General features: G+C 47.0%; 1 protein-coding gene across 1 annotated transcript in view; it reads left to right on the top strand.

Moving 5' to 3' along the window:
• ADGRB1 (adhesion G protein-coupled receptor B1) overlaps positions 1-10,566 on the top strand; it is a gene marked incomplete at both ends in the record, with an annotated part of 216,676 nt that extends 206,110 nt beyond the window's left edge. Inside the window, one exon of the mRNA XM_084279731.1 lies at positions 10,369-10,566. Coding sequence (XP_084135857.1) covers positions 10,369-10,566 — 198 coding nt within the window. The remainder of the gene's footprint in view (positions 1-10,368) is intronic.
• Between the last annotated feature and the right edge of the window lie 1,556 nt (positions 10,567-12,122).

Raw genomic sequence — 12,122 nt, 5'->3', positions numbered from 1 at the left:
CCATTCACATTATGTATCCTAGGTGATTAAAATTAAACACTCTTGGTGTCTGGGATCCACCAAGCCATGTTTTAAAGTTACAGTAAGTAGTGAGTGGCTTCACACAGATTGTAATTGTCTCCTCATAGCAGCTTTAAGGCACATTTTACTGCCCAGAGGCATATTCAAATATGAGGTTGGTACTGACTAAGACAGCAGAGTCCTTCCTTCCTACTCACTCCCATCACTCTGAGTTGTTCTTCAGCTACCCCATCGCTATGAATCAAAAACCCATCACTGGAAATTTCTTTTAAAGCTTGTTTCTCCATTTAGAAGTTTTTTCTCACTTGGCTGGGAGTGAGTAAGCTCCAACATGCAATCTTTTCCCCTCTGTTTCCCTCTAAATACACATGCTTCCCAAAGTCTAAATTCCAGCAGCTGGGAGCTATCCACATTAAAGCCAGGCAGTGGCTATTTTCAAACTACTTTGTGCTACAGGGGAAATGGTTTGCTTCCAGATCTCTATTGTCAAGGTAAAGCATCTCCAATGCTGCTCCTCCCTGTGAGTTAATTGCTAAAGAAATTCCAGTGCTTGGGTTGGACATCAGGAGGGGTTCACATGCTCTGCAACAGCATGGTACGAAAGTGGAGGCTTTGCAACCTTTAAAGAAAGCAAGAGCTTTGTTTCTTCTACCCTTTAGCACCAGCTTTGAAAGCAATGGAAGTGACACTCCTGCCTTCCCCCTCGGTGGGAGTCCTTTGATCCAGCTCCATTAGAGAAGTTTGAATCACATACATATTCCTTTCTCCTTGCCATCGTCTGGCTTTGCATTCATTTTAAACAGCAGCTCTTGTGCAGAGGTCAGTGAGAGCTGTGCTGAACAGAGCTCTGCAAATCTCTCTGATTTGCTCCTTCTTGCTTATTAGCCACTTGCTTCGTTTAGCTCTCTGCAGCTCAAATGGGTTTTGCTTTGGATAGATTTTTTGTAGCATTCATATATGGGAACTGGACACAGTATCTAGCTCTCAAATCCAGGCCTATCTTTCTGTGAGGCTTGGACCAGCACTTGTTGAAGACCCAGTAGAAAAAGATACAAAGATACAAAGGCTTTTCTACCATTCTATGATTGTGTCCTGGCCTGATTGCTCACTTTCTCTTCTCAGGTCAAGATTTTTCTCAGCTTTCCTCTTCAAACACCTGGAAGGTATGCCTGTTCAACCAGCACTTGCTTTGGCTGCAGAGTAGTGAGAAAAAAAGGAATATTAATCAATAGAATCAAAGAATATAAGAGTTGAAAGGGACCCATAGGGATTATTGAGTCCAACTCCTGGCTCCACACAGGGACAGCCAAGTCAGAGCAGGGCACTGAGTGCATCATCCAGATGCTTCTTGAACTCAGTCAAGCTCAGTGCTGCGACCACTTCCCTGGGGAGCCTGTGCCAGTGCCTGACCACCCTCTCAGTAAATAACCTCTTCCTGATATCCATCCTAAACCTCCCCCGTCTCAGCTTCATGTCATTCCTTTGGATTCTATCCCTGGTCCCCAAAATAAGGAGATCAGTACCTGCCCCTTTGCTCCCCCTTGTCAGGTAGCTGCAGACTGCCATGAGGTCTCCCCTCAGCCTCCTTTTCTCCAAGTTGAACAAACCCAGGCACTTCAGTCTCTCCTCCTAAGACTTCCCCTCCAGACCCTTCCCCATCCTTGTTGCCCTCCTCTGGACACTCTCCAGTATTTCTGTGTCTCTCTTGTACTTTGGTGCCCAAAACTACACACAGTACTGGAGGGGAGGCTTCACCAGCATAGTGTAGAGCAGGACATACCCCTCCCTGGACTGGTTGGCCATGCCATGCTTGATGCACCCCAGGATATGGTTGGCCCTCCTGGCTGCCTGAGCACACTGCTGACTCATGTTTAATTTGCTGTTGACCAAGAACCTCAAATCCCTCTCAGCATGGGAAATCTCTTCCTGATTTCCAAGTCTGTATGTGCAGGTCGTTCCTACTAAGGTGTGTATGTCCCCCTGACATGCTCTGATGCATGACTGAATTAAGTCCCATGCTTGCTGACTACTTGGCCAGCTGGTAGCCAGCAGCCCTGCTTCCAGGTGGAAAAACTTGTCTCCTGCCCATGGGAACCTCTAAACACAGGCTCACTTCTTACTGAGGAATTAGAAACTTGGGAGGCTGTGTTCCTCCCATTGTGCATCCCTCTGCAAGGGAAGCTCCACTTACAAATAGGGGGTCTTCTCTGTGCCACTTCTCTGCATTTCTTAAAGGCTTTGGTAACTGCCAGATTTTAGAAGACCAATTAGGGTAACTTTTACAGGGAGGAATGTTACATAAAGTGTAATAATTGCTACAATAAATTCTGTTATGAAAATGACGTCAAAGTCTTAATTCGCTCAGCCACAAACCATCTGTCAGCCACCGGATGTCCAAATATATCATCAATCAGCACTTCAGCTCCTCCTGTAGATCATCTGATAGCTCGTGTCCCAAATATCAGGCATCAGTTCCTCTGAATTCCTCAAAGATGCTTCTTATTCCACGTATCCTCTGTGTTACCAGTCCCTGCTGTGCCTTTTGATGCTAGCCAGCCATCAGCTGCTCCAAAACCCTGCTGTTTCCACCAGCAGATTTCAGCTCCTAATTGTTTGGACTGGTTACCCAAAAGATCCTATAAAGAATTGTGCTTTGGGTGCTCTTGGTCTCCTCCTGAAGTCCCTAGGTGTCTTCATGAGGCACAGGGAAGCCTTGAATGATTTCAGGATTTCTCCATGTCCACCAAACTGAGTGGGCTTCTCAGTAGACTATAGGAATTAGCCAAACAAAGATGGTAAGTTAACCAGCTGGATATGTCAAGAATAGCCTGGACAATAGCCTGTTCCCCATGCTGATGGGACCACAGGCTTTCTCTGCAAAAGGATGGTTCACAAGTCTATTGAAAGAGCATCATAGGATCTATCAAAGAGCTCCTTCATTTGTTTCCTGGTCACCTTCAGCTGTGCATAGCCTCACAAATCTGGCTGACAGGAACCCCTACATGTTAGACCATCTGAACTTAAGAGAATATAGAAGCAGAAGACATTTTTATAACCCTGCATATGCTGGCTATCTGAAGTTTCCTAACTGATTTCCATGACTGGAAGTTAAACCCACAGAGTTTTTAGTTTGTTTTTTTTTTTTTAATGAAATTCTGAACACAGCCACTTCCTTTTATTTTGTTTTAATCCTAAATGAAAAAAAAAAAAGTAAAAAGTATTATTGTTGTAGCATAAAATGAAGGACCTGAAGCTACTTGTTTCCAACACAGAAAGGAAAATTTATCACTCTGTAAAAAAACCAAGACAGCTTTCCCATTTTCTAATCACTTTTCATCGACATTGATCTGAAGATAGATTAGACAGCATGAGCCACATTTATCTTTCAAATTCCCTGCTATATGCTCTGAATAACTTCATTCTGGTCCTAGAGTCATCAGTGTCGTGGGGAGAGACCATTTGGGTCATGAGATATCCTTCAAGTTGACACTAGAGGCAATGAAAACAGCATGGGAGTAGTTGATTCTAGGGGAGTAACCCCAGAGCACCCTGTAGAAAGCACTGAATTCCTCTTCAGGTTATTCAGGGTAACTATAAAAACTGGGTATTAAAAAGAAAACAAAAAACACACCAAAATCAACCAACCAACAATAACAAAAAAAAGGAAAACAAAACAAATATAAGGAGATGCAGCTTCACATCTTACACATTTCATCATTTTTGACTGAAGGGTGAAATGACAGCTGTATCTTAGAGCAGCCAGTATTTATGTTGTATTTAAGCAATACACTGCTCCCACTCCTAAGCAAAAGAGTTGCACTTGGAATGGAGCCAGCCCAGACCTTTGAAGGCAGCACAGAGCCACCATGCAAAGTAGCTCACCTTTCCATGGCCACCATGAGCTGACTCAAGGCCAGGTTGGATGGGGTCCTGGGCGGCCTTGTGTAGATCCAGGCCTGGAGGTTGGTGTCCCTGCCTGTGGCAGGGGGGTTGGAGCTCTGTGATCCTTGGGGTCCCTTCCAACCCAGACCATTCTATGATTCTATGACTCAGTGCAGTCTGCCAGGACTAGCTTTGGAGGAAAGGCTTGTGTGGTTTATCTCAATGCACTTTGCCTCTGTACTGTTAGGGATCTGGAGGGGTTGCTTGGCACTGCATCTTAAATGCCTCTTGTCCCAAATCCTTTCTCTCTGCCTTAAAGGTGTGCTGCCAAAATGAAGGCTGAATAAAGGAGATTCTGAATGGCACCAGAGTGAGGAAGCACTTCCAGTTTTCCCTGCACAACAGCAGCCTTTACCTCAGCCTTGGGTCTGGGCCCTCCCTCCCTTTCCTTCCTCCCTCCCCTTCCTTCCTGCCTTCCTCCCTCCCCTTCCTTCCTGCCTTCCTCCCTCCCTTCCTGCCTTCCTGCCTTCTTGCCTTCCTCCCTCCTTCCTTCCCTTCCCTTCCCTTCCCTTCCCTTCCCTTCCCTTCCCTTCCCTTCCCTTCCCTTCCCTTCCCTTCCCTTCCCTTCCCTTCCCTTCCCTTCCCTTCCCTTCCCTTCCCTTCCCTTCCCTTCCCTTCCCTTCCCTTCCCTTCCCTTCCCTTCCCTTCCCTTCCCTTCCCTTCCCTTCCCTTCCCTTCCCTTCCCTTCCCTTCCCTTCCCTTCCCTTCCCTTCCCTTCCCTTCCCTTCCCTTCCCTTCCCTTCCCTTCCCTTCCCTTCCCTTCCCTTCCCTTCCCTTCCCTTCCCTTCCCTTCCCTTCCCTTCCCTTCCCTTCCCTTCCCTTCCCTTCCCTTCCCTTCCCTTCCCTTCCCTTCCCTTCCCTTCCCTTCCCTTCCCTTCCCTTCCCTTCCCTTCCCTTCCCTTCCCTTCCCTTCCCTTCCCTTCCCTTCCCTTCCCTTCCCTTCCCTTCCCTTCCCTTCCCTTCCCTTCCCTTCCCTTCCCTTCCCTTCCCTTCCCTTCCCTTCCCTTCCCTTCCCTTCCCTTCCCTTCCCTTCCCTTCCCTTCCCTTCCCTTCCCTTCCCTTCCCTTCCCTTCCCTTCCCTTCCCTTCCCTTCCCTTCCCTTCCCTTCCCTTCCCTTCCCTTCCCTTCCCTTCCCTTCCCTTCCCTTCCCTTCCCTTCCCTTCCCTTCCCTTCCCTTCCCTTCCCTTCCCTTCCCTTCCCTTCCCTTCCCTTCCCTTCCCTTCCCTTCCCTTCCCTTCCCTTCCCTTCCCTTCCCTTCCCTTCCCTTCCCTTCCCTTCCCTTCCCTTCCCTTCCCTTCCCTTCCCTTCCCTTCCCTTCCCTTCCCTTCCCTTCCCTTCCCTTCCCTTCCCTTCCCTTCCCTTCCCTTCCCTTCCCTTCCCTTCCCTTCCCTTCCCTTCCCTTCCCTTCCCTTCCCTTCCCTTCCCTTCCCTTCCCTTCCCTTCCCTTCCCTTCCCTTCCCTTCCCTTCCCTTCCCTTCCCTTCCCTTCCCTTCCCTTCCCTTCCCTTCCCTTCCCTTCCCTTCCCTTCCCTTCCCTTCCTCCCTTTGTTTCTTCCTTTCTTTCCCTTCTTTCCTTCCCTTCTTTCCTTCCCTCCTCCCCTCCCCTCTCACAGAGCACTCTGGCACCAGGCAGGAACTGATACACACTTCCCCCTCCCCAACAGGGCTGTGTCCAGCCAGAGTAATGTCTCTGTCTCTGTGAGTTACTGGCAGAGCAGCCAGCAGGCTCCACTTTCAACTCCTGTCTTGGGCCACTCCAGGCTGCCTCCGAGGTGCCAGGCCCTGGGCCAGCACTGGCGCCTTTTACAGCCTCATTACACAACCCTCTTTCCAGGTTTTTTTTTCATTTCTGTGCATAGTTAGGGTTTGCCTCCTGGCTGGCAAAGATTGCTAAGATCCCACAGTGGGGCTGGAGGAAAAATGCCAGTTAAAGCATGAGCCCAGTGCCTGTTTGTATATGCTGCTCTGGTAGTCAAGACCCAATAAAAACCTTTTCCATATCAAGGGAAAGGAAAAGGGGGTTGTTCCCAGGAGCCTGCTACCAATTCCCAGGGTGTCTCCTGCCAAGATGGGAAATCTTTCCTTTGTCTCCCAGCATCCTTGCCAGAGCTCAGTCCTGCTGATTGCATTTAACCTGCTCTGAAATCTGTCCAGGCACTGAGTCCTTCTGCACTCATGCTCAGGCCATGTCTGTGCCCACAGCTCTATGAGCTGCTGGTGCACCATTGTGCACGGACAGTGCATCCCACCCCTGAGATAGCACCTCCACTCACAGCATCACTAGAGAAGTCTAATTCTTATCTGAGAAGTGGGATGCTAAGACCAAGCCTCTCCTTTCCATCTGCTGATCTCTTGAGGCTCCTTTTAATCTTCTTCCTCTAAATAGACATCTTTGGAATCACTAAGCCCACCATAGTCATAGCTAGATAACTCACCTGATAAGCTAGATAGAAATAACTATATGGGATCAGACCCAAGCCCTGCCTCATCTTCATGGCAAAGTAAAAAGTGGCTTGGAAAAATAAAGCATGTGGTAGTACATCTTCAAAAAGATCTCCAAGACTCCAGTAGTTTGTGCTCAGAGACCCCCTGGCACAGAATAGTGTCACTTTATAGTATCAGTGCATTCAGGTGGATGTTATTTTTGTGAATACTTCCACGTTGTTTTTATAACTGGAAGTTTTGAGCATCAACAGAGAGCTGCAGAAAGGTAGTCTGCAGTTCAGATGGGCACTGTGTGCAGGACCAGCTCCTGGGGTTCACTCTGGGCTAGGCACTGCTTGGTGTCTCATCATGCTCTGTAGTTCTGGAAGACGTGAACCTTCACATCAGTAGGCTGTTCCTACCATCAACAAGTCAGAAGAGTTTCATAGACTTCTTTCACATCCATCCACAATCTCCTTTCAAGGCTGAAAAGTCATAGTCAGTGTAATTTTTCCTCCTACAGAACATGTCCCATGACTGTTCATGGCTGTATACTGGCCACCTTTACCTCTTACCATATACCCTTCTATCAGGAAGCTCATGGAGTGCACATAACATTCAAGGTGCAGGTGCAGACTAGAATTATACACTGGTATAGTGATGCTTTCTGTTTCATTCTCTCTTACTTTCTTAATTTACACATTCATAATAATTCACAACTGGTTTTTATCCCCATTATATAACTATTGTAACCCTTAGATCTTGTTCCCTAGTACAAGGTCTGCTCAGAGGCCGTTGCCATAGATGTGAGCTCATAATTGTTTGTTGTTTTGTGGCTTTTTTTTCTCCCCAATTTCTGTTCCCTACATGGATTTGCAGCTGCTCTTGCTCAGCAGCTCAAAAAGCAACCCATAACAGGAATGGCTTTGAGGTTTGCTGAGCACGATCAGTCTATGTGATCAGATCTGGGTGCATCCTCCCAGCATGAAGGGGAGGCTGAAGGTCAGGAGTGTGGCAGGCAGAGGGATGATTAAAACAGACATTGGCTGGGAATAGAAAAATCTGATGCTGAAGGTGGCTGTAAATAATGCCCTCAAAGAAGGGCTTTCATTTGAGGGAAAAGATGGAATTATTTATGAACTTCATGCATATGATCATCTGTGATGTCCTCTGTTAAATAACCCAGCTGTGGACACTGGTAACTTTGAAAACTTGTGGCATTACAGCAATTGTGAGAGACAACAAAACATTTTTCATTGAAAAAAAAGCTGTTCTGACCAACCATTTTTCTTCACCTTTTGGGAAAAAAAAACCCCACCCTTTGTTTCATTCCATTTCTTGCTCTATATGTGCTTTTGTCTTTATGTGTACCTACTTGCTGCATCTTTTTTTTTGTGGCAGACTAATGGCCTGCAGAAACACTGCAGGTAGAAGTTTCACTTCAGGAAGTCTCAAGCTTGTCTCATTAAGACACACAGAGATAAAAAGGTTTCTGGGTTTAGTTGCAGTGGTTCTTAGAGAAGTTCCAAAATAGGTAGTGGAGTTAGTAAAAAAAAAAATATCACCTTTTCTGTCATATTAGTATTAATAACCACTTTTTTTACATGATGGAATAAGGTAAGAATAACACCAAAAGCATAAGAAAAGCTCTGTGTCATGCAGTTCAGTGAAAAACCTTCAGATTTCAAGAACTGAAGTGTTTTGCTTTCTCCTGAACAGTGTTTTTCCATAACTTGATTAAAGAAAACCCCAAAATCAAAACAAAACAAGAAAAAAATCCCCCTATTTCAAAGGACTTTTAAAAAGTTCTTTTTCTCCATTTGAATTAAAATAATGAAGAGAATTTCAGGATGTTTTCACTTCGTGTTGAGAAGAGCAGGTTTACCTGGTTAGTACATTTGCCACGCTGCAGCTACCAACTGACTTAACCCAGAGCTTTTTCCCTGTGAGCAGCTTGCAGGGATGCAGTAGCAATTTCAACCATGCCTCATTTTTGTATATGAAAGTTTGGGAAAGCAAAAATTCATGGCTTGGGTGATATGAGGGAAGCAGTCCCTGTAGGGATAATGCTACAGTGCCTGTCCTATTGGTGTTGCAGTATGGAGGTGGGATAAACCACAGACTCTAAAAAGTCTCTTAGGAAAGGACAAAATCAGAAGCTAAGGCAGGTGCATTAGCATGTAAAGGATGGGCACTGAGGTTTCCTATGGGGCTCCAGCAATCTCTGCAGCATCACTGAGTACAATCATGACACCGCAGCGTACACGTAGCTCCCTCTCCCCTCAACCAGTCTGTTGTGGTGACAGCGTGGAGCTGCGACTCATCCCTGGGCTCCATCAGGAGAAGAGTGGCCAGCAGGGACAGGAAGGGGATTGTCCCTCTCTACTCTGACCTCAGGAGGCCCCATCTGGAGTCCTGTGTCCAGATCTGGGGCCCCAATACAAGAAGGATGTGGAACTGTTGGAGAGGGTTCAGAGGAGGGCCACAAGGATGATTAGAGGGCTGGAGCACCTGCCCTACAAAGAGAGGCTGAGGGAGCTGGGCTGGGTCAGCCTGGAGAAGAGAAGGCTGCGGGGGGACCTCATTGCAGCCTTCCAGTACCTGAAGGGAGCTTATAGGCAGGAGGGGATTCGACTTTTTAAAAGAGCAGATAATGGCAGGAGAAGGGGGAATGGACTAAAGCTAAAGGAGGGAAGGTTTAGATTAGATATTAGGGGGAAGTTTTTTACAGAAAGAGTGGTGAGGGGCTGGAACAGGCTGCCCAGAGAAGTAGTGGATGCCCCATCCCTGGAGGTGTTCAAGGCCAGGTTGGATGGGGCCCTGGGCAACCTTGTGTAGCTCCAGGCCTGGAGGTTGGTGTCCCTGCCTGTGGCAGGGGGGTTGGAACTCTATGATCCTTGGGGTCCCTTCCAACCCAGACCATTCTATGATTCTATGATCCCGTGCTGCATGTCACCTGCATGTCTGTCACCTCACCTTCTTCTCCACAGACTTCTCTCCTTGTTGTCATCCTCCACACAGCTGCCTTTTTCTCCCAGCCTTTCCGCTAGCTGCCGCGTTCCCTTTGGCAAGTGGCTCAAAAGGGCTCTGTGCTCCTGTCACAGGCAGGGAAGCCTTTTCTCACACAGTGCTAGAGTGTTTTGTGGGAATAATTAACTGTGAAAAGCATCACCCTTGGTAGGGGAGGGGAGAGGCTTAGTGGAACAACTAATTTAAAATCTTTGCATGGACTCCCCTTCATATAGGCACTGAAGAATACACCCATTTTACAGAGTCTCAACTGTCCCCACAGTCTTATCTTGGTGCATATAGGCAGAAACATTGAATGATATTCTCTGGATTGATATCCATGGTGGGATGTTGGCAGGGGACTGGACTAATGGTGGTCGATAAAGCCTTGGAGGCTTGGTGTGGAGTTGATGGAAATGCATTCAGTTTCAGAGCTGATGATCCAGCCCATCAAACAGCATGGGTTCACTGGCAAAATAGTTAGGATGTTTTGCTGCAATTAAATGCCCTATAAATAGCTGTGCTACGTAAGGAATGTATTCACATCTATATAAAATGCAGTCAATGTATGTTCAGAAAAAAAACCCTCCTCATTGTAATCTGGATTTCTAGGTGGGGATTTTCTGTAAAAGTAGAAAAAGATCTTAAATTCTCAAAACCATGTTGAGCTTTTCAGTGGAAACAGAAGTGGCAAAAACCTCAGCTGAAAGCTGAAGTATCTAGGCATTAGGCAACAGAGATACCCCAGAAAAAAATATAAATTCAAAAAAAGAGTTTATATTTTCTTTCTGAAAATCTTTTACCCACAAGTGGAGTTTTCATTGAAACCCCACTTTATTTTTGATCAGGAGTTTCACAGAAAGAATTGCCTTTGATATGAGAGGAGGAGGTGAAAAAATGTTCTTTCTTGCATGTGTACTAACCTCTCTCTCTTTCTCTCTCTCTCCTTTCTCACACTTTCATCCTCTTGCAGCAAGAAAAACAGCAGACACCAAACAAGAGACCCTGGGAAGGAATCAGGAAAGTCCAGTCCCCACCATCATGGGTTAAAAAGGACATCGAACCCGTGGCACAGTCTCCCTTAGAACTAAAAACTGTAGAGTGGGAGAAAACAGGGGCCACCATTCCCTTGGTGGGACAAGACATTATTGACCTTCAGACAGAGGTCTGAGCGGAAAGGGAAAAAGGGACTTTTTTTTTTTCCTGGAAAAACAACAACAAACAAAACAAAACACAACAACAAAAAAGTACATTTTAAAGAAATGATTAAATTAAATCGGAACCGAGCGAGAGGAGTGTTTGGTTTCTTTTGAAACCTTTGGTAAGGTGGAGTAACTTTTGTATTGTTCTCAGCAGAGAGGGGGGAATATTACTTTATAGAGTATAGTAGCTGTAGGTTCAGGGACAACACGAGCTTTCCCAGGTAGGACTGGAGAAGAAGTGGACCTGGAAGAGAGTGAGGAGGAGGAGGAGGCAGAGGGTGGGGAGGGGCTGCAGGGGGGTGAACCCTGCTGAGATGCTTTCAGGCTGCGGCTGCACTCCAAGAGCCGTCCTGCTGCACCATGAGAAGGTGTGGAAGGATGCCCAGCAGGCACTGCAAAGGGCCAAGAAGATCAGGGTTGTTTGCGGACCGCAAGAAGGGATGCCTGCAGGAGCCTCGCTGGGATGCGGTCTGGCTGTCGATCCCTGGGGAATACCCAGCCTTGAGGGTCTGTGGCATCCCTCGCTGATCCTTGCCTCCCACCTCTTTCTCACCAGCTCATCCAAGAAGGAAGGAGACGGGATACACCAAGCGGTGGCCAAGAAGACATTCCCACTCCTATGTGCCACACCATGACCTGGGGTATGGTGGCATCCCAACAGCGGGTCCCCTGGAAGGGTAAAGTGGTGGCCCCACACATGGCTTAGGTGGAGAGGTAAAGTGGGGCTTCATTCTCTTATCCCTCCACAGCAGAGCATCTGCACGCCCTGAGGAGTGGGACGGGCGTGGGAGGAAAGGACCACCTCCAAAACCTGCTCGCCCCCGTCTCCAGGGAGAGGGTCGAAGGTGTTAGAAAAACAGACCAATAAGAAGAATGTAGGTCGTTTCATGGACTGTTAAATAGATAAACTAAGCACGGGCCTTGCAAAGGTCCTCTTGGCCTCATCGTTTGTTATTTTTTTTTTCCTGTTATTTTTCCTTGCTTATGGACTCAGATTTATTCCAAGATGCCCCTCCCTGGAAGGCAGAGAGAGAAAGAGGGAAAGACAGATGCACCAATGTACCTGGAGATATTTGGTATACAGAGATGTTGCCTTAGGACATTGAGACAAACTGACAACATGAATAACATCCACTTGGAAACAAACAAACAAACAAACAAACAAAATAATCTATTTTTTTCCTTCTTCTTTTCTTTTCTTCAATAAAAAGAGAACTTGAAACCCGAGACCTTTCTTTTCTTTGGCTCTTGTCATTTCAAATGCCTTTCTGTGCTGTAGGACTGTGCAGGCATGGGGTGAGGATGCCACCTGCTGAAGGTGGAAGGCAAGTTGCTCCGTGGAAAGTTGGGGATGGTGGGAACACGTGGCCCCTCCGCTGCTGGCTTGCAATATTTTGGCTTGTTTAATTAAGTTTGGGCTTTGGTTATTTCCCCCCTTGCTGGCTCTTCTCCTCCCTCCCCACTGCCCAGAGCCAGCAAGCAGGTTTGTGGTCCTACAAGAAGGCAGGAGGTGGAGCTGATCAGG

Source organism: Gallinula chloropus (assembly GCF_964237585.1).
Source record: "Gallinula chloropus genome assembly, chromosome: 2".
Lineage (NCBI taxonomy): Eukaryota > Metazoa > Chordata > Aves > Gruiformes > Rallidae > Gallinula > Gallinula chloropus.
Note: the sequence above shows the minus strand (reverse complement) of the source record. Positions and strands in the feature narration are given on the sequence as shown.